At 44.3% G+C, this 22,946-nt stretch overlaps 2 protein-coding genes across 21 annotated transcripts in view; one reads left to right on the forward strand and one right to left on the reverse strand.

The window, feature by feature from the left end:
* Positions 1-11,529, forward strand: part of NUMB (NUMB endocytic adaptor protein) — a 183,299-nt gene extending 171,770 nt beyond the window's left edge. For 12 of the 20 annotated variants that reach the window (XM_075531668.1, XM_075531662.1, XM_075531659.1 and 9 more), the window contains 5 exons: positions 3,049-3,253; positions 4,025-4,318; positions 6,715-6,888; positions 8,838-8,978; positions 9,585-11,529. In XM_075531668.1, coding sequence (XP_075387783.1) covers positions 3,049-3,253; positions 4,025-4,318; positions 6,715-6,888; positions 8,838-8,978; positions 9,585-10,303 — 1,533 coding nt within the window. In that variant the 3' untranslated portion in view covers positions 10,304-11,529. The remainder of the gene's footprint in view (positions 1-3,048; positions 3,254-4,024; positions 4,319-6,714; positions 6,889-8,837; positions 8,979-9,584) is intronic. The other 8 variants (XM_075531671.1, XM_075531674.1, XM_075531677.1 and 5 more) reach the window with 6 other exon arrangements.
* Positions 11,530-18,523: 6,994 nt separating this feature from the next.
* Positions 18,524-22,946, reverse strand: part of PAPLN (papilin, proteoglycan like sulfated glycoprotein) — a 44,344-nt gene continuing 39,921 nt past the window's right edge. The window contains exon 27 of the mRNA XM_075531253.1: positions 18,524-19,122. Within this exon, the coding sequence (XP_075387368.1) occupies positions 18,950-19,122 (173 nt within the window). The 3' untranslated portion in view covers positions 18,524-18,949. The remainder of the gene's footprint in view (positions 19,123-22,946) is intronic.

Raw genomic sequence — 22,946 nt, forward strand, 5'->3', positions numbered from 1 at the left:
AATTATTTTATTGGGGCTCTTACAGCTCTTATCACAATCTATACATATAGCCATTGTGTCAAGCACATCTGTACATATGTTGCCATCATCTTTTACAAAACGTTTACTTTCTACTTGAGCCCTTGGTATCAGCTCATTTTTTTCCTCCCTCCTCCACCCTCCCTCCCCCATGAACCCTTGATAATTTATTTTTAAATTTTTTCATGTCTTACACCAACCACTGTCTCCCTTCACCCACCCACTCCCTTCTGTTGTCCATCCCCCTGGGAGGAGGCCATACATCAATCATTGTGATTGAGTTCCCCCTTACTTCACCCACTCAACCCTTTCCCTTACCCTCCTAGTATCACTACCCTATTATTGGTCCTGAGTGGTTTATCTGTCCTGGATTCCCTGTGGTGTGAACTCTTAGCAGCCCAATTCTACCATATAAATCACAGACACTGGTACACATAAGAGCTCGCAACAGTGTCGCTCTTACAAGTATGTGCTGTTGCAGCTGCCCTCGGGAAGTGGTTAAGCTACCTTACTTCCAACTCCTTTTATTCAAGTCATCACACTGTGGGTGACACTGCAATTCACAGAGCAAGATGACTGGCTGAAATTAGAGAAAAGTATAAGTAGACTGATTATAGCAGGGTTAAACATTATTTTAAAGCTTTCATAATTGAAACTATGTTCAGAATTATTAAATGTTCTGGGTAGGAGACGTTGACATTGAGAAGGTGATTATCATTTTATTTGCCAAGAGCTTCTGTTACAAATGAAGGAATTGACCTGGATTATGTTTTTAATTAATTAAAACAAAAATACTAAAGTATAGTAAATTGAATTATGTTGGAAATCATTGCATAGCACTTGTATTTTTTGTTTTGTTTTAAAAATAAATAATTTTCAAGTGCAGATGGAACCAGGCAGTGTAGCTTGCTCATGAAAAGTACAACTCAATAATTAAGTCTGGCAGAGGAACTCTTGGGATCCCTTCTAGGTCACAAATAGCTGGTTTCAGGCCCCTCCAGGACAGCAAGCCCGGACATTCTGCCAGAGCTTTACCTGGAAGGAAAGTGGTGGTGCTCCAACATGACCAAGGTGGTTCTTGAAGCCTTGTGAGCCTGGGGCCCGGCGAGAGGCTCCCGGGTCAGAGCTGGGTGCCACGTGTGGCTCTGGCTCTAACTTGCTGTGGGAGTTGCAACTTGTTTTAAAAGTTCTAAGTCTTGGTGTCTACTTAGTGGAAGCAATTGTTGTGAAGACTAAATTAATGTCGACCCTGGCCCATGATACCTATTGTAGAAATAGTAGCTAATACTGTGAAAGCTATTTCTACTGGTACTTAGAGACAGAGTGCTTGTGTTTCAGACCCTAAGAAAGCTCCAAAGACGGTGTCTTGCTCTCTCTGTGGCATAGTGGTGATGCATTGGACTGCTAAGTAGAAGGTCAGCAGTTCCAAGCCACCAACCTCTCCACAAGAGAAAGACAGGGCTTTCTACTCCAGTAGAGTTAAGAGACTCAGAAACTCACAGGAGCAGCTCTGTCCTACAGGGACACCAAGAGTTGGCATTGACTCAATAGCTAGCAGTGGGGTGCTCAAAATTTGAAAAGTTCAAGAGCATCCTTGTGCTCACTTTAATGCAAATCATGGCTTTCTAGATGTTTGGATTGACAAGGCCAGTGGGTCTCAGATTTCAGAAGCACCTGGAGAGCTTGTTAAAGTCCTGATTGCTGGGTCCCACCCCTAGAGTTTTGACTCGGGAGGTGTGAGGTGGCACTTGAGAGCTTGCATTCCAGTAAGGACCTAGGTGATCTGGTTGGGAGATCATTCTGAGAACCACTATCCTAGGCCCAGGTGAAATAATAAGCTTCCTTTTGCCTGCCGCTGTTATAATTGAGCTATGTTCAAATGCTTCAAGCATCTCAGTATCTTCCTATTTCGTGTTTTTACAGCAGCCTCCTCGGAAGTTAGAAGGAACTCCTTTGGATTCATAGAGTCTGTCTTTAAGCATTCAAGAGTTGTAGTCTTGTGAAATTTTAGAGACAAAAAAAATTTTTTTTTAAAGCAACCTCACATTGTGGTAGTCGATGCTGTGAAATGACTGTATAAACTGACCTGAATATCAGCCGAGGCACCTAATTTTACCACCAAAACTGCATTAAAATGTGCTGGGAAACCCGGCTTATACTTGAGCATATACGGTACTTAATCGTATGGGAGTGACTGCCTACGTGGTGTGATTTTTGAGGAGACCTCAGAGGTCTCCTCGTTGCCAGTATCTCTCTGAGCATTACTGGTGCCATCAGTTACTCCCTATAACTTTTTTAGCCCGCCACTAGGAATGTGGTTTAAAATACAAATGACTATTGTATGAATACATCATTTAATTTTAAAATGTACCCTAAAATTATCCAGTGTAAAGCAATGTGTACGACACACAAATGAATCACTTTATAAGGGTATAAAACTGGCTCTAAATTTTGCATGTGTGTACGTACATACGTATGCACTTATGTACGTACTGAGGGCCTGACACACCGTTCCTGGAAGAGCCTGTAAGAAGGCTTCTTTCTCATCCTGGGAATTGTCTATCAGAAATTCTAACTTGGTGCCTTTTTTTCTAAACATGTGGTACATTTTCTATTTGGACAATGTACTTAAACACCTAAAATTTCACTGCCTTTTCAGCGATTTCCTAGAAATGCTCAGTACATATTGTTCCCACTAAAGAAAAAGGCTTGCAGTCAAGGCTGAGGCTTAGAAGCTTGAGAAGTGTCTCGTAAGCGTGACAGGGTGTCAGTGGGTGCTCTCAAAAACACAGGATGTTGATGGCGACTTTACGTAGGCCTGCTGCAGTTTGTATAGCATCATAAGCACCACCTAAGGTACTTTATATTCATTTTCATCAATTTGGCATGAATTCACATGTAATTTTGAGCTAGAGTTCCTAACATTTTATTTTGCCTTGTGTAAAAACTGACTGACTTGCTATCCATGCAAACACATGTTGGTTGGTACTGTATCTTAAGACCATCTTTAAAACCCTCTGCTGTGTACAGGGGGAAAGATTGAGCCACGCAGTAGGCTGTGCTTTTGCAGCCTGTTTAGAACGGAAGCAGAAGCGGGAAAAGGAATGTGGGGTGACAGCTACATTTGATGCAAGTCGGACCACGTTCACAAGAGAAGGGTCATTCCGTGTCACAACAGCCACTGAACAGGCAGAACGAGAAGAAATCATGAAACAGATCCAAGATGCCAAGAAAGGTACAATCTGTTCTATACTATGTGTTTCATATGAATTTCCCAGCAAGTTTTTGAATATTTTGAAGCTGTCAGACACAAGCTTTCTCACAGTCAGAGAAAGCGTTAACAATGTTTGAGGACCTTAACAAAGCTGAAAATCTCACCAAAGCCCCCTCCTTCACAGCCTGCTTGAGCAGCTTCAAGATGTCTGTGCTCTCCATTATGTTCTGCTAGCTGGGCGAGCTGAGAGTTTAGAGAAAGAAGCTGCAAAGACATTCTGTGCACTTAAAAACAAAACCGGGGGTATCTACATACAACCTGGAGCAGATTTCAAACTCTAGCTGCAGAATTAAGTTCTGTTTTCAGATGCATCTGAGCTATATGATCCATCTTGAAGGAAAGAGGCTCAGGGTTTAGGCCTGGGAAGTATCTCCTAGCAGGTTTCATGGTGTTGTTTCAATCTTTTAAAGTGCTTTAGTTATACAGGCCCATGGATTTTTAAGAGGTCTGCCCTACTTCTTTTCCCATAGCTGCTGGTTTCAGGTACATGTAGCACTGCAGCAGAAATGCCTGTACACGTCCCCAAGTGATTCAGGAGTCTGTTTTCTACAGTTGGCTTGGGTAGATGTCTTAACTAATTAGGGCTTCTAAACTGTCTTTTTGAAGACATTGGGGAGAAGGAGGGATATACCGAGGAGGGTTTATGAGTCCTTTGGCTATGTAAACTCAAGTTATATGAAGAAGTTAATTGAAAACATTGCTAAGAATCCTTGTTCTCTTGATTTTCTTGAGCTGAAACAGATAAGGCAGTTGTTGGCTCATCGGTGGCCCCTGGCAACACTGGCCCATCCCCGTCCTCTCCCACCTCTCCCACTGCGGATGCCACTGCCTCTCTGGAGATGAATAACCCTCATGCCATCCCACGCCGGCATGCACCAATTGAACAACTTGCCCGCCAAGGCTCTTTCCGGGGATTTCCTGCTCTTAGCCAGAAGATGTCACCGTTTAAACGCCAGCTATCACTGCGCATCAACGAGTTGCCTTCCACAATGCAGAGGAAGACTGATTTCCCCATCAAAAATGCAGGTAATCCAACATCCGCCCAACTCCCCGGATGCTCTAGCAATGAAGCATTACCATGGCTTCTGCTAAACTATCCACTCCTCCCTCACTGAGGCTGGTTGGAGGTAGTAGCTTGTGCCATTTCCCAGTGAAAGAAATCCCCAGTCCATGGATGGGGGTGTGTAAATCCCTTATTATTTCTATTCAACAAATACAAAGTATTTGAGTCAAAAAAAAGATTTTTTTTTCCCCAAAGCTATGTATTTAAATTTTTTTACAAAACAACTTTAGCACCTTCAAAGTACTCTCCTTTACACTTAATACATTTGTCAAATCTGTGATTCCATTCTTGGAAACATTTTTCAAACTCATCTGTTTGGATGGTTGATAGCACCTCCCCTCCCTCATTTTTTCTTCACCTCTTCTATGTCATCAAGTCACTGTCCTTTCATGTTCCTTGCTTTCAAGGAAACAAAAAGTCACATGGAGCGAGGTCAGGTGAGTAAGGTAAGTGGGGCAAGAGAGGCATGTTGTTTTTTGCCAAAAATTGGCGCACTGAGATGGCTGTGTGAGCAGGTCCAGTGTCATGGTGGCAAAACCAGTCCCCCGTCTGCCACAAATCAGGCCTTTTTTGTCACTTACTGTTACACAATCTTTCTGAAAAGCTTGATTAACAGTCTGGCCTGGTAGAACAAACTCCCAAATGCAGTCACAAGTTGACATTTTCGTACGTTTGGGAAGTTGATGGACGCCCAGAACAAGGTTTGTCACCCATTGACAGTTCATCTTTTTTGAAACGAGAAAACCACTCGTACACCTGAGTTTTTCCCATATCGCTATCCTTATAAGCTGTGTTCAACATCACAATTTCTACAGCATTTTTCCCAAAAAAGGAAACAAAATTTCACAGAAGCTCTCTGTTCTCTTAAATCGGCCATCACAAATATCGAGGTTTGAATGAAACTGCTTCTATGAAAAAATTCACTGTGACTAGAAAGAACCTTCGCAGGCGAAGCCACTGGGTGCACTAACTCAGAGCAAGTTGCTCAAATGCGTCCCATGAAAGTTCCACTTCACCCAGCGTAATTCTAGGTTTGGGGGGTATTCCCTCAGATGTGGCAGAGCCAGTGTGGCAGATTTCTAGCGTGAGCTGCTTCCAGTTCTGTCTGTGGTTTGTCCTGGTGTGAGTGTACTACATCTTAGCTAACTTGCTTCCAAACATCAAAGAGTCTCAAGTTTCCATTCTTATCCTTCCACTTGGGACCCAGCAGGACATTAAACAGGCTTTCGAAGCACAGAGTTAAATAGCACTACTGCCAGACGTACCAGAAGAAATGGATAAATGCCCATTGTCCTTGTGACTGGTTTGCGCTATAGTAAGGAAACTCTAAACGGGCCTCCTGTGTGAATCGAAGATCTTCTTAGCAGACAGTGGGCTTGCTCACACATGCTCATTGCCTTTCAGAGCTGCCACACAGGCTTTTATGTGACCCCTGCACAGCTGGACCAGCCTCAGTAGCCTATCCTCATAAAATCTGGTCATTGCTTTTATTGAGCCGTTTTACTTCCTCTAAGGCATGTTCACTCAGTGCTATAACAGAACACAAGGAAGCACTGTTTCAAGAGGACCCAGAAAAGAGAATAAAATTCTTTTGATAAATGGCACGAGGCTCGTGGACCAGATGACTACCAAGGATCTTTTTGGCTTCAACTTCTATAAAAACTAAAACTCCGATGCTTCAAGTACCCCCATTTTCAATCTCCCCCCTGCGGCAGATGGAAAATTAAAAAAACTAACCTTTTATAGAGGAGCAAGCAAAACTCAGCTGCATAATCCACTTTCTCAGTGACACAAAAGTATCCCAGAATGAGGATTGAGTAGTCTCTTTATTAGAGTCCCCAACCTCAGTGCACCTGGCCACGGCCTAGAGTTTCTGTATTTGGCACTAGAGACCTTGGAGAAGATGGCGATGGCGGGTCAGTGGTCGTTACAAAGAAGAGCACTGAGCACCCGCTGTGCTCCTTCCTTTCATCCAGTTTTCCGATGGGATCCCTCAGTGAAGAAGAACTGAACGTGGGCCACAGCTTTGGACACTGCTTGGAAGGCACACAGGTTGCAGCTGTCTTCTGGAGATCTAGCAACATCTTGGTACAAAAAGAGAGAATGAAGCTCTCAACATTGTCACAGGGGAGAAGACTAGAGAGATGTGGGGATTTGTAAGGGAAGAAGCTTGTACCTCTGCACGAATTGTTGACATTTTGTATTTTCGCCTCTAAAAATCTAATGAGAATTGTCCATTAATTTCCTAAAGCTGCTTTTGTAGTCCTACCTGGTAATGGATACATTTTCTGCCACAAATAAGAAAATTCAGTGTAAAATGTCACCAAGGTCATAGGATTAATTCTTCAGTTCTGTCCAGAGCCTGGCTCCATTTGTCTTGCAGTGCCAGAGGTGGAAGGGGAAGCAGAGAGCATCAGCTCCCTGTGCTCACAGATCACTAATGCCTTCAGCACACCCTCTGAGGATCCCTTCTCATCCGCCCCAATGACCAAGCCAGGGACCGTGGTGGCACCACAATCTCCTGTCTTTCAAGGTTGGTACCCTGCTGGCTTCCCTAGCTGTTCTTACTGAAAGTAGTCATTTTCTTGTGTAGTGCTGTTCACTCGCTGTAAGTTGGCATCCTGAGCATCCCAAGAACTTGCCAGATCCATTAATTTCCATTTCGTGTTATAGACTTCAGTGTCTTTGTACTGTTTTCTCCATCATGCTTCCTACATTTTGCATGTATGTAACATTTCTTTTATCCCATTCTATAAGCTTCTGTAGTCCCAACGCACTGCCTTATCTGCCTATTTTGAGTCAGTTTTCCAGAAGCAACAGTCATCAGAATGGGTTTTAGTGTCATGGTTCTCTAAGGCATTGATTCTTAACTAGGGTGACTTTGCATGTCATGAATCCTCCTCCCCACCCAGCCCCCCAGGAATTATTTGGGAATATTTTGGAGCATTGCTTTTCTACCCATCTAGTTAGGTGTGGAGGCCAGGGATAATGCTAAACATCTTCCAGTGCACAGCACACACCTCCCCCCAAGTGATTTCTCCTGCCCAAATTGTCAGTAGTCCAGAGAAATGCTGGGCTCACCTAGTCTCTGCCCTGCCACAGGAGGCTGGGCATAAAGAGAAGGCACCTCTGTGGGCTCTTCAGTTCATCTCTCCCACAGCTCATGGCCCACAGCTTGCCTTTGTGGAGGTGAAGAGTCATTCGAAATTGTTTACAGAGTTGATATTAACAGTTGGTATTAACTTAGAGGTCAGCAAAGCATTTCTGTAACTTAAATTATAGGCTTTTAGTCTTCCTGTAGAATTTGAGCTTCATTTCTTTGGAGAGAAAAAGCTCAGGCCATTCCCATGGCACTGGAGACACCAGCCCACTCAGGTTGGAGGAAAACTGCTACGAGGTTTCTCTCCAGGGAATTCCATTTTTGAAATGAAATGGTTTCTCTTTTCACCAAACTTTTATAATTTAATAAGGTACAACTTACTGATCACTTAGCAATGCCTGTCACATACGGTAAAAACATGTATTATTTCATCTCCACAATAATCCTTTGAAATAGGCATTACAGATAAGTGAGCCTCAAAGAGATGTCATTTCCCCAAAGTCCATCAGGAGTTAAACCCAGGTCTTTCTCAATAAGAAATCCAATTGACTAGTCCCTGGGTGGACTAAATGCAACAGAATTTTGCCTCTTCCTTTCCTTTAAGGGGATCCTTGACTATTCAACTAGTCCTGCCTGGGGAAATACCACCGCCCCATAAGCAGGTGTGCAATTCCAAGGGGATACTCACCTATAAGGTGGAAAGATGCCTCCTGTCTGCTCCGTCCTAACCAGTAGAGGCCTGGGGTTCTACAGAAGCTGGTGGACTAGATATGGGGGGGCTTCCAAGAGTTTGTGGGAAAATGAAATAGAAAGATCCTGGAATTTTCCACAAATTTTTTTAGGTGTCACATATCTAGAGTAAAAAGAGCAAGTAAGTTTTCATAAGGAGATAGTAGGACTATTGTTGAAGGAGAATGGTACTTTATATTTTTTAAAAGGGATTCTTTAAGCAAACTGAAACACACCTAGATTGATTGAATCAAATCTTGCCTGTAAAGTCCTATGAGCACGGCACCTGAAGCTCACCCGTTAGTACTACCTTTTGACCGACAGAGGTGGCCACCTGCATTCTACCTAATGTCGAGCCACATCTAGAATGGTTAGCGCCTTACTGCTCTTCAACCTGACTTGAATAGGGAGGCTTTGTTTTCCCCTCTTCTAGAACCGTTTTGACTTTACTAGTGTACCTATTGTTTTGACAGTTTCTAATAACTTTTTTGTTGTAAGGCATGTAAATCCATTGTAAGAGGACATGGTATCCTTACACCAGTTTGTCCTATGTTTATCTGTTGCACCAGTGGTGCCCATTGGCCTGACTCCAAGGGGTCCCTGGTATGCACTGCATGAATTAACACCATTGATGTTGTCTGCTCCCATTGTAGCTAATGGCACTGACTCTGCCTTCCATGTGCTTGCTAAGCCAGCCCATACTGCCCTAGCACCTGTAGCAATGCCTGTGCGTGAAACCAACCCCTGGGCCCATGCCCCTGATGCTAACAAGGAAATTGCAGCCTCACATCCGGGTAAGGTGGCCACAAACAGTGGTGAGGATCTGGGATCAGCCATTCACCTGAGTACTAATCAAGGAGGAATCTCTTTAGGAAAAATGTGTCCCCTCCTGAAAGTCAACTGCTCTGAGAAGAGGGACCAGCAGATAGATTGGTGGTTCTTAACTAGGACTATGGAACAGAACCACCCGAAGCTTATGAGAGATTCCATCACTGGAGTTAGTGATATGTGGACATGCCTGTGGGAAAGTGCCCCCTCAGTGGCAGGCCTACAGTAAGTCACTGGCACTTGGCTTTTGCTTTCTAAAGTTTACTAATAAAGGCAGTTTTCCAGGGCCCAGCAAGCTACAGCACAAGGTCCCTAGTTAATTGCTTTCTGCCCTGGCAAAGCAGGAGGGGAATCCCCTTGGGCTTGTGAGTAGGCTGTAGGTGAAAGCCTCTGACTGCCCACTGCTCCTTGGTGTACATGGCTTTCAGAGTCAGCAGCGTGTCCGAGGTTTTTTCTCCAGTAGAGACTTTTCTTCCATCTACCCAAAGCACAAAAGTATCCATTAGCATCATTCAAATAATCAAATTCCTATGACTGATTCTTTTGTCGCTGTTCATGCTTGTTGGTTCCAGGGACCGAGTGGGGTCATTCTTCTGGTGCTGCCTCTCCAGGTCTCTTCCAGGCTGGTCACAGACGTACTCCCTCTGAGGCAGACCGCTGGTTAGAAGAAGTGTCCAAGAGCATCCGCGGCGTTCAGCAGCCCCAGGCTCCAGCTGCTCCTCTGCAGCCAGTTCTCCAGCCACCTCCACCCACTGCCATCTCCCAGCCAGCACTGCCTTTCCAAGGGAACGCATTCCTCACTTCTCAGCCTGTGCCAGTTGGTGTGGTCCCACCCCTGCAGCCAGCCTTTGTCCCCACCCAGTCCTATCCTGTGGCCAACGGGATGTCCTATCCAGCCCCTAATGTGCCTGTGGTGGGCATTACTCCTTCCCAGATGGTGGCCAACGTGTTTGGCACCGCAGGCCATCCTCAGGCTGCCCACCCCCATCAGTCACCCAGCCTGGTCCAGGAGCAGACGTTCCATCAGTATGAGACGAGCAGTGCGACCGCCAGCCCCTTCGTGAAGCCGCCTACTCAGCACATCAACGGCTCTGCAGCTTTCAATGGTGTAGACGATGGCAGATTGGCCTCACGAGACAAGCACAGAGAGGTTCCTGCAGGTACGGGCCCCGTGGATGCTTTCGAAGTCCAGTGGGCCGCATTAGAAAGCAAGTCCAAGCAACGTGCTAACCCATCCCCCACCAACCCTTTCTCCAGTGACTTACAGAAGACATTTGAAATTGAACTCTAAGGCTTATCTATCTTGCTCGTACCTAGACCAGGTTGGGGGTGGTGGTCAGAGGCTGAAAGGGGATTTTGTCTTCCTGATCGAAATACTTTTCAGTAATCCCAAAGGTCCCCAGGAATAAATCCAGTCAGAGTGCAATGAAGGGGTGGTTTTGAAAGAAGAGCTGCCTTGCAGTTAGCCTGAAGAAGTCAGAAATGGTGCCTCTCCTCTCTGTCTCCCTCATCTTACAGGTCTCTAGAAACGGAGAGGCAGAAATATCTAAACCGGAATCTGTATTCCAAGCACATTTACTGGAATACAAAATACAACGGAAAGTAAAACAGTCTACCTTCATATTCCAGGCCGGCCGCCTGCCTCCTCAGCCCTGGCGTGTGCTCCAGCTGGATGAGAGGGGCAGGTGGCATGGCCCGCACTCCCAGGCAGGTACAGCAGAGCTATATTTTGGGGAAAAGTTGAGCTTCCATTTTGAGTAACAGAATAAATATAAATATATCAAAAAAGCCAAAATCTTTATTTTTATGCAGTTAGAATATTTTAAATAGTTCTCAATATTAAAAAGTTGTATGAGTTGTAAGTAATCTTGCCAAAGGTAAAAGGGTTAGCTGTAAAATTGTACATAAGATTGATTTATCATTGATGCCTATTAAAGTAAAAAGAGGAAAGGGAGGTAGCCAATGGGATCCCTAGCTTGTGCAGTATCATTCATTGTAAGTAGCACATTGCAACAACAATCATGCTTAAGACCAATTCAGTCACTAGGTTGTAGTTGTAAATGAAAGAGCAGTATTTGTCCTGGTTTTGAACCTATGATAAAATTCTAATGTCATTTTAATGGACTCAATCTAAATATGCTCTATAGAGAATATGTATTTTCCTTAAGTTAATGCTTTTTTTAACACTAAGGTGACAATTACATAATTGTATATCCACAGAAAGGAATACAGGTTTTCTGTGTCCGTTTGTAACGTTGGGTCTTACTTTATGGGGTTGTTTCCCTGAGTTTTGTAGGGGTCCTGGTTTTACTAGCTCTGTGTTCCCCCGTTTTGGCTAGCAAAAATCCCATTGCCAGTTGCAGCCACTTGACCTCTAGTAACAAGAGAGATCCCATCTCATTTTTACTTTTAAACGTTGGCCTTACAATCAAATGTAAGTTATATATATATATATATATATTTGTACTGATGAAAATTTATAATCTGCTTTAACAAGAATAAATGTTCGTGGTAGAAGCCTTTGCCCATGGGGGCTATTCTCTTCCCTTTTCTGTGTTAGCAGATGTGTCTTTTATGGTCGTCTCACCCCATGCTGCTGCACTGTAGTTTAGAAATACACGGTCACCACTGAAAAATGTCCCAACCACTAAAGCAAATTCTTTTTTGCATGGGCATCACCTGGAGCTTGTTAGAAAGGCAGATGCCTCATTGATTCACATGCACTTCAGCCTGGAGCAGTGATCCTCAACCTTAGAAAAGCACCGGGAGAACTTTTCCAGTATGAATGCTCATACCCAAACCTTTGGTTGAGAGCCACGGGTCTAGGATGAGTTTTATTCTCACCTCACTCTAGGCTAATTCCAAAAAAACAACAACAAAATAACATCAGTCTTACCTTTGAAATGCATTCCAATAGGCTTAAATTCTGATCCAGTGAAACCATTATCTTCTGATCTCTATGGCAACGCCAGCCATGTAAATGACCCTCTATATTTTAAAACTCACTGCCAGGTGTCAGTGCTGACTCAGCGACCTCATTCTTTCTCCCACAGAACTGTTGGTGGTTTTGAACTGGGCAACTCACGCCAATACATAACCACTGCACTATATTTTAAATTGAAAGGGAAACCCTCCTCTTCCCGAGAGTAAGAGGTAAGACTCATGATGCAGTTTGTCTCAAGTGCCAGCCACCGTGGGGTGGTAGAGGCACCGTTCAGAGACCATGGCCTGTCTTTTCCCAGCTTGTCATCTGGAGGACTTGTAGGAGGTTAAAGTGGACAGGGACTTGGAAACTCATCAACTCCATGCTTCACTGTATTGGAGGTTCTAGAGGAGGATAAATGTCCCTTCTGAACTAACTTCTCTGCTGTCACATTGCCACACCCACCCTCATTAGTATCCCATTAAATTAGTTATTTTCAATGACAGTCTGACTTCAGGAAACATTTCCAGAGTTTTCTGCTTGAGGAGAAGCTCCTTGTTGGGTACTGTACAAAGCAGGCCTATCAGCAATCTAGGCTAAAGATTTTTTTCACCCTCAGTCAGGGTCAACCACTCCCACAGTCTTATCTTACAGCCAAACAGCCTATACATGTCAACCTCAAAAGGCTTTAGAGTCAGCTTCCAAACAGCAGAAGCCTTTCCACTCCTTTTATGCTCAGATAACTGTGCCGACTGCTCCCTTTTCATCACAAATCCTCAGACTTGGGAGCTTTCACAAACATCATACTGCCTGGTGCAGCACAGAGAGGACTTTGAAGATGTTGCTGCACCATCTGGAAACGGTGAGAGACGAGAACAATGGCCCACTGTTTGACATCTGATTAATAAAATTCATTTCTAGCCAAGAATACTGATGGCCAGTGACAATGCACATGGATTTACACACAGAACAGATCTACTGCATCTGTGGAAGGAGGTGGTGCTCAGAATAGGCCAGGACAAAGCCAAGGGAAATTGACCAATTTGTTCATGCGCTAGTTCTAAGTATAGCTCAGGAAAATCAAAGCAAGTCTATGGGAGCCAGAGTATGATTTTGAATACATTCACCTGAGTTTAAAGGCCATCTCAAAGATAGATTTTAAACAGATCTTTATGAAAATTCAGATTCATAAAGACCAACTTGGAGGCCCAATACCGTGGCCATTCAAAACCCTTCATACTTAGACCTGAACCCACTCCCAAAGTCTATCTTACAGCCAAACAGCCTATACAGAATATAGAACAATAACACTTGTGAGGAATTGAATGTGTTCCCCAGAGCATTCAACTATGGGGGCAAACGAGCAGCCTTTGCCCAGAAGTAAAATGCAGGATGGCTACATTGCTGGAGACTGGGATCCAGGACAGAAGGGCTAACATATTAGGGAGATTGCAACCACTCGCACTCGACGCAGGGGAGGGGTGGGGGCTGGGGAGGGGAGCTCCAGCTCAGATTTAGAAAAGTGTTGATACAGATTCTATTCCAGTACACACAAAAGGAATTTTCCCCCATACCTTTCATGAAGCCAGCACACAACCTGGATTATCAAAGCCAGGCACAGATCACACCCAGAAAGAATATTTCAAACCAATTTTCCATCATGAACACATCAAATTATACACAGACACACACGGATCCATACCAGGGGTGCAAGGGTGGTGATTCAGTGTTAGAAAACCAACCAGGTGTAATCTACTGTTTAAGAGGGTAAGAATCATGGTCATTAAATCAATGTAGAAAATATCTTTGATAAAATTCAACACCCTTTCTCATCAAAATGGAAATAGAAGGGTAATCCCTCAACATAATTAAAAGCATATCTACAAACCCAGCAGCCAACTTTATTCTCAAAAGAGATTAAAAGGAGACTGGGAATGAAACACAGATGCCCATCATCACCACCCCTCTTCAGTATTGTATTAGAACTGGCTCGAGCATTGAGATAAGAAATGGCATCAGAATTGGCAAGGAAGAAATCAAATAAACCCTATTCACAAATGACATCCTACACAGAGATTCCCAGAGACTTTACAAAAATCTACTGGAACTAATAAGAGTTTTAGCAGAGTTGTAGGATTAATAGGCAAAAATTAGTTGGATTCCTCTACCCCCCATTTCTCCCAAAGTAAGCAATACCACCCCTTTAGGTGGTGCTGGAATGATCCAGTGGGGCTGCAAATGCAAGTATCTATATTTTATCCTGGATTATGGACTGTAGTACAAAAGTTTTTCATTGCCATGGAGGCGCTGAGTAGTCTTGTTTTCGGAAAAGTGTGGGCCAAGTAAGTCTACATGAGCACAGAAGACTATGACAAGGAAATCAACACAGTACCGTCCACAGCAGCCTCCAGACCAGCGGTTCGCCACCTTCCTTGTTAGGCACATGACTCTAAGACAGTTCCTCAGGTGATGGTGACTACTCCAACCATAAAATTATTTTCATTGCTACTTCATCACTAATTTTGCTATTGTTAATGAATCAATCAACCCCTGTAAAAGGGGTTGCAGTAAAGCAAGTAAGAGAGATGGACATGAAGTGGAAAAAACAAGCCATGCTGTCAGAGCTGAAGACTTAACATTGTGAAACAACAGTATACAGATACAGTAGCTTCCCTTTATCTGCAATTTTAGTTAGCGTGCAGTGAACCACAATCCAAAATATTAAATAGAAAATTCCACAAATAGGCAATTCTTAAGTTTTAAATTGCACACCATTTTCAGTAGCATGAACAACTCCTCCATCCCACCTAAGATGTGAATCCTCCCTTTGGCCATATCCATGTTGTATAGACTACCTTTCAGTTAGTCACGTCTAAGTCAGCACAGTTATTAGCAACTGTTTTCATATCACAATGTGGTGGTGGTGAGAATCTCGTGTCTGTAAATTACATTTTTCTGTAAGTACATATATATTTAAGAAAAACAATATACAGGTTTCCACAGAGTCTTGGATGTGTCTTCCCAGGTAAGGGGAAAAAATTTCCAACTTTATATGGAGAGGAAAGAGGTCCCAAATAGCTAATGTATTATTGAAGAACAAAGTAGGCAGCCTCACACGCCCAACTTCAGAACGTATTAGTGACAAGGGTCAGAACAGTCTGGTCCTGGTGTAACAAAGCACGAATGGGATTGTTGAGCTGGAATTAAATCCAGCCACCTATGGACACCTGATCATCAACAAATGGGCAAAGAGATCATCTCTGTAACAAACAATGTAGGCAACATTGGTTGTCCGCATACAAGAAAATCAAACTGGAGGCATACATCACACCTTATACAGGAAAAACTCAAAATGGATCAAGAGACATAAATGTTAAACCCAAAACTATAAATTTCTTGGAAAATAGCACAGGGACAAAAATAGAGGTCACACTCTACAACATAAATATACTGCAAAACATTTAAAATGTACCAAAAGCAGAGAAAATATACTAGGTATCTGATACTGCCTAAAAATTAATTACTCATCTAAAGACTTGACCGGCCCCCGAGAAGAATTTGTTTCAAAGGACGACATTGATTCTGCAGCTCCAAGAGAGGGACATATCTGATCAGAGCACACGGGAGCAGATGAAGGGGGAGGAGAAGGAGAGTGGAGCACAGCCTGGCCCACCAGGCCATGAGGATGATGTTCCGGATTAGAGCAGCCAGTCCAGAGAGGACAACATGGCTGGCCCCACTATGAGACATGATGCCCCTCAGGGACCAATGGCGCTACAGGGACAGCACTGGAGACACAGTGTGCGAATTGCACCTGACTTGATCCCACCACACCGAGGCACAGCACTGGGGGAGTGCAGCGGAACCACAAGGGAATGGAGCGGCAAGGTCCCCAGGGAATGCTTAAAGTGGACTTTGGGGCCAGGGCATGGTGCCCCAACAGACGACTGGAAAACACTCTTAAAGGCCAACAAACGATCCTTGAACTAACTACAAGTTTTTCTTTCTTGGAAAAAAAAAAAAGACTTGACCAGACCATAGTCTCTTGGGATAGCTAGGACAATTGGCATCACATAGTTAATAAAGATAATCTACGTCCTAGACTGTTAAAGTAGCATCAATGGTTAAAAGCTTGTGAGTGGCCATGTAAGATATAACCATTGGTCTCTTTCCATCTGAAGCAGAAGAGAACAAAGGAATCCAAAGATTCGAGGAAGCAATTACTCCACAAGACTAACAACCCCCACAAAGTACAGCCTCCTACAGCCTTACACCAGAAGAACTAGGTGGTTCCTAGCTACCACTACTGACAATTCTGACCAGGTACACAACAAAAGGTCTCAGAATGGGAGAAAAATGCAGAGCAAAACTCCATTTTAAAAAAATAACAAAAAGACCAGACTTACTGGACTGATAGTCTCAAAGGGTCCTCCATCTCTGTCACCCTGAGAAGACCCTTTTAGCCTGGATCTGAAGGTTCCCAGAGGTCACCTTTTAGCCAAATAATAGATTGGCCTACAAAGTAAACACCAACTCTGAGGAAAGTGGGAAATAGAAGGCGAGTTTACATAGAAGAGTGCTGACACACGGGGGAGGCACCAACATGGTGAAATAAATTACTATTGAATGGGAAACTAATGTGCTGCATATACTTGCACCTATAGCAATAGAATGGTCTTTTTTAATCTTTAAAGACCAGAAGGAAGAGTCATAGGAAGACACCATACACAAAGTAAAAGCTCATTTAAAAAGACAGCAAAGGAGAAGGCCAACATGGCTATCTCAAAGAGAATGAAGCAGAGATATTAAAAAGCAAATGGGAGAATTTGAAAAGATTTGAAAGGTCACAGTAAAGGTATGAAATATGCAAAGACCTGGAGTTGGGGGGGAGGGGAAGTGGGGGGAGAATACACCTGGCCTTTCTAAGGCTGAAAGGGAAAATTCAAGTCTCGGATTGCATTACCGAATTATTCTACAGGAGAAAAATACTGAATGACACCAGGATTATCAAAAGAAGATAGAATACACAGAATCACTATCAAAAAGAATTAAGTTGACATTGAGTGGGGCAGGAGGTAGCATAAGCCTGCACAGCAGTGAAGGGAGGAGTGGAAACTATACAGAAGGCATGAGCCAAAGAGCACAAGGCTCCAGGCCCGGACAGAACACCAACTGAGATGCTTCCACAAACACATGCAAGGCCAGAAACACTCTGACCTGTGCCAAGAAGCAGCCAACCTCTACCTGGCCAGCCAACTGATCGTTACTCATGCACCTTTTAAAAGTGGCCATCAAAATGAGTGGTGAAATTACTGGCCAAATCATTATCAAATGATACCCAAAAAGTTGTTAAATATAAAAATTACTGCATCCATATAGCTACAGGAGTCTACTGGAAGTTTACACTAGATTCAGAAGAGAATGTGGAATGAGGGATATTAATGCTGACATCAGGTGCATCTGGCTGAAAGAACAGAATACCATAATGATGTTTTAACTGTTCTATTGACTATGCGAAGACTCAACTTTAGGTAAAATATGGATTCCATGAAAAATACTGAAACTCTAGGCCACGTAGAGTATGCTCATGTAGAACCAATACATGGATTAAGAGGAAGTCATTCAACTCGAAGTTCAAAATTGGAAAAGGTGTGTGGCAGGGTTGTATCCTATCAGGTTATCTGTTTGTCTGTACATTGAGCAAATACTCTGAAGCTGGGCTATATGAAGAACTTGGCATTGCATTTGGAGGGCAACTTAACCTGCAGTATGCAAATAATACAACTTTGCCTACCCAAAAAATGAAGACTTGAAGCACTTACTGATGAAAGTCAAAGACTACAGGGCCTTCTTCAAAATGAATTATAAATAAGCATTAAAAAAAAGGAAAACCTTCACAACTGAACCGATAGACATCTTTATAAGACGAAAAATGAAGTCAGCAGCTTTGTTCTATGAGGACCAACAAAAGTGTCCATGGAAAGAGCAGTCAAGAAATCAAAAGACTTATTGCAATCTATGGCAAAAAACCTCAAAATTCTAAAAGCCACGCTGTCACTTTGATGATTAAACAGACCATGGCTTGGGTCAGGTGTGCTTTAATTACTTCATATGAAAACAAAAGCTGGACAATGAAATAGAACTGTGGTGTGCACAAAGAATATTGAATATCCCATGGGCTACCAGAAGAATGGATGAGTCAATCTTAGAGTGTACAGTCAATGAAATTGGAATGGGATTAGAGATGGGCATTTAGGGGATTTTGTAAATATGCTGTAGTGTTATTTCTATACATTACATCTATTTTATATGTATATTTTTGTATTAATAGTCAGTGAAAGAATATCTTCAATAAATGCTTTATAGGAAAAAAAAAAAAAAGTACAGTCACGAGCTCTCCTGAAAGGGAGGATGATGGGACTTGGCCATATGTACTACATACTCATCATCAGAAAGCCCAATCTCTGGCAAAGGCCATCATGCTTGGTCAAGTGGAGGGTCAGTAAGGAACCTTCAAAGAGATGGATCGACACAACAGCCACAGCGAACTCAAACATACCAATGATTTTGAAGAACACCCAACGCACCAGTCCAGGCTCCGTTTCCTTCTGTCACACGTGGGATGGCCATCAGTGCCTGCCAACTTGATGGCAACTAACAACAACTGAAGCCAGTACGTACGTACCTCTCTCCCCAGCTTTAATTCAAGTGAGAGGCCAGAAAACGCTTTGAAACACAATGAATTGCTCCTGAGAGAGAACTTGTGGAGGGAACTTTGTAAGTAAAGGTGGTCCTTAGCCAAATAGAATCCTCTTCTGGACAACTCGGCAGCATCTGGTGGTTCTGGCAAACATCTGGTGGTTCTGAAGACCCCGGTGGAAGGCTGGTCCTTGCGGAGGGCTTGGGGAAGGAAAGTGTCTCCAGAAGTTTTTCTTTATCCACCAGAGAGGAGAGGCCGAGAGTGAGTCTCCCAGCCCCAAGAACTGTCGGGGCTGGCCTTCATAGCCATCGCCCCTACTGCCAGATGGGTTGCGCGTGCGGCTGGAAACGGGAGCAGCTGGCACAGCAGAAGCTGGAGTAATATTCATTGCCACAGAGCTGGGCCTGCAGGATGAGCTCACAGTTGGCCAGCTCAGGCTGGTCGATACACTCTCTCTTGCCAGGGTCCCTTGGCTGGATAGCTGGCGCTGCAAAACAACAGAATGCAGTGAGGAAGCTTGGGGTCTGTAGAAGCACAGAGGGAACTTTCTCGTTCACCACTGCATTTCCTTCAGCCAAGAGCAGTAGTTGTGACTGCTGGGTTCAAAAGGATGCATTGTTCTACCACCATAGCGACCTGCCTAGCCTACAGAGTCCCCTCCCTCCCCCTCTAGTCTTACTTGCAACCCAGTGCACAACCCACAGCAGAGTTGTTAACTGCGTGACCAGGCACTCTCTCTCCGTACTATTGAGGCTTGAGAAACTTCAGGACAATTGCTTGGGCTTCTGCATTAGGAGGGAGAGGAAGAGTGTCCCCATGTAAAACTGTTGGCCTCCCTTCCCTTGCTGCTCTTTCTCCAGCCCCCAACATGACCTGAGGTAAGCCCCCAGCTTACCTTAGCCACTTGGCTTCCCATCTTTGCCCCAGAGAAGGCCATAAATTTTCAACAAGATGTTAGGGAAACAGTCTGGAGTCTCCCTCTCTGAATTTACCTGTCAGCTTCTAGAAGATTCTTTATCTTACCAACCCTGTCAGAGATGCCTCTTGCTGCTTTGTTGTAAGTCAGAGGTTGCCTAATGTCGCATTTTTTTTCTTTTTGGAAGGGGCTCTTAGAACTTGGTTTAACTCAGGCCAGCTACTCCCTCCCAGACTGTGCCCACCCATGACTGCCCTTTGGAGGTCTGCGAGATCAGCATAGCAGGAGGATTAAAGGACTGATGAGTACTACTTGTGTGATAAACATGCATAGTTTAAAACATTAATGACACTCCTACTAACTTGACCTCAGCTGTTGCAGGGTAGGCAGTTAGCAGGTGATCATAAGGTAGGTTAAACACAGCAACTCAAGGACCAGAGTGACCTGGCTCTGCCTCATACCAGCTAGGTGACTGGCTTGGGCAAGTTACTTATGTAAGTGCTCTGTCTTTGCTTTTCTGCTACATGGAGTTAATAGGATCGACTTCATAGGGTAAGCAGTAAATGAGCACTTGGGCCCATGGTCACCACAAAGAACATTGGAGTGCTGAATTTAGTACTTGTTTGCCCACATCCCATACTCACAGCAGGGGTCAGCAATGCCCTCTAGGACAGGGTAGAACTGCCCCTGTGAGTTTCTGAGACGATAAACTCATGGGAATAGAAAGCCCCTTGTTTCTGCCGCGGAGCGGTTGGTGGTTTTGAAATGTTGGCCTTGAAGTTAGCCCCACAGGTAACCCCTACAGCACCAGGGCTCCCTCTGATAGACCATAGTTCCCTACTGTTTAAAAATGGAACTAAGCCATAGGGGTGGCCTGTGCTGTAGTCTTGCAATGTTGTCTGTTCCTCACCCCTGTCGTCTTTCAGGCAAGAAGGTTGAGAAGTCACAATACAAGTCCCCTATAGCAGGGCATGACTAGTCCAAGACTGCACATGTGCATGCCCACAAACACTAATTCTACAATGCATCCAATCCATGAATAGGCCCACGTGAGGTACCCTCAGGTTCTGCACCCCCAAAACATGCACACACGCATCAAGAGGAGTTCTCTGCAGCCTAATTGCAGGAATGGAACCAATCAAGGAAGAAAAGGAAGCCTGGAGAAGGAAGACTGAGGCCACGGGTGTCCTGGCAGCTTGGCACCAACACACCACGGTGCTCCAGTGGGCATCATGGTCATTAACAACACTACAAACATGGTCATTAATGCTAGTTTATGGCCATTTCTCCTCCACCTCTCTACGGGCATTCGTCAAATTGACACGTGAACAAAACCACACGTTTCCCTTTAACAACATTATACACTATCATGTGAAACTGTGATAACAACATATTGATATAAAATTACAATATTTAACATATCATAAGAGTCACTTTGGTCAGTATGACAATCTCCACTGCATTGTCTGTCTTTACTTGTGATGTTTACCTTCTAAGAGATTCTTGTTGATGCTTTTATTACTGAAGTAATGTTTTCATGAATGAAGCAGATTTACTGGGATTAACACACACTGCGTTCACATGCAACTGATGCATTATCTATAGAGCTATGTATATACCAGAGAATTTAGCAATTAGAAGGCTTAGAAGAAAATTAACTTGGATATACATTTGTCTCGTGAAATGGATAAAAGTCAACATAAAAGGTAAAAGGTCCATGTAAGGGGTTCTGTAATCTTTAAGGAAATCAAAGTGACGCATCTCATAAGCCTCGTGGTAGGCAAGTTTCTGATCAGTTTGGCTTCCCGTGTACACATGTACATAACACAAATAAAAACCCACTGCATCTGAGTCAGGTCTGACTCATAATGACCCCTACAGAACAGCAGAGAACTGCCCCATAGGATGTCTAAGGCTGTACATCTCTCTAGAAGCCAACTGACTGCCTGCCTCAGCTTGTCCCCGAGCAGTCGGGGGTGATCCACCAGCCTTCCTGTCAGCACTCAAGCATTTCATCACTGTGCCGTCAGGGCTCCTCAGACACAAAACTGGCTTATCCGCTCTCCCTCTCTCAGTACATCTGCAGTCTGCTGCAGTCTCCACACCTTTGGGTTTGGATGCTGTGTGTTGGTATTGGTTGGGGGTGGGTTGTTTGCTAACTCAGTTTGATATGTAGACAAGATCAAAGTTTTAGGCATGATAGGTGGAAAGTAGCCCCTGCTATCTGATGTTGTCTCAGAGTAGTGCCATCATTCATCCCTCTCATTCATTCATTCGTACTCTCCCTCACCAAGTATCTGAGCACCTGCTCCAGGACCCAGTCACCGCCTTGAGCTCAGCTGCACTCAGAAAGCAACCTTTGAACAGGACCTCCACCTCCAGCCTCACCCCTCAGCTGAATGACAACACCCAATCCAACACTTAGTCCAAGTGCGCCCGTGCTATAGGCCTGACCTCTGGGCAGACAGCCCCACAGGGCCCTGCCACCCTCTGGCTCCCCAAGACCTGCATCTGCAGGTGCAGTGCCAGGGACAGTAACAAGGATGCAGGAACAGAGAAAAGCGGGCAGGTGAGGTGACATCTACCCACCCAGCCCTCTGACTTATCTGAACAGAACTCATCGGAGTCTGAGCGCAAAGCCAACCGATAGTTTATCAACTCTTAAGATGCACTTGGCTTCACATTTTAACATCCAAATAGACTGCTGTCCTCATTGGTCTTAAAATGGGTCTTTGCTGGCAGATCCATCCTTCTGCTGGCACAAGAACAATGCCTCTCACAGGGCGGTATTTCCACATGCTGAAATGGGACACAGCGCTGACTCAGAGCAGGAGCTTGAGAGTACAGACATATCAAGTGACGGAATACTGCAGGTGGATTTCCGCGCAGTGACAAAGGAAACCTCAGGGCGTCCCTTCGGTGCTAGCTCCGACATGCACGGTGGTCCCCTAAGCTTCCGTGATAGCCGTGTCGGTTGTAAAATGGTGGTGACAATCCCTACCTACCCTTCCCCCTCTCGGCGTCTACGATCAAATGGCCACAAAGCCACTTTCCCATCATAGGGCCACTTTTGGCCACCTCCATTAGAATTCATACATGAGTGGGATTGGAGGAGAGCTCATCAGCAGCGTAAGAGAGGCAGAGTATGTAGCCTTGCTTGCTAAGAATGAAGAAGACTTGATGATGAAGATCAGAGACTACACTGCCTTCAATGCAGATTACATCTCCGCGTAGACAAAGGTCCTCACAGTGGACCAAGGAGAGCAACAACATGATAAATGGAGAAGCATACCATTCCCAGGTGTTTCCTTTTACCAGGGCCTGCCAGGAACCCTCATGGAAGCAGCCATCCAGGAAACACATGATTGATGGGATTATACACATCTGCTGCACAA

Source organism: Tenrec ecaudatus, chromosome 14 (assembly GCF_050624435.1).
Source record: "Tenrec ecaudatus isolate mTenEca1 chromosome 14, mTenEca1.hap1, whole genome shotgun sequence".
Taxonomy (NCBI): Eukaryota; Metazoa; Chordata; class Mammalia; order Afrosoricida; family Tenrecidae; genus Tenrec; species Tenrec ecaudatus.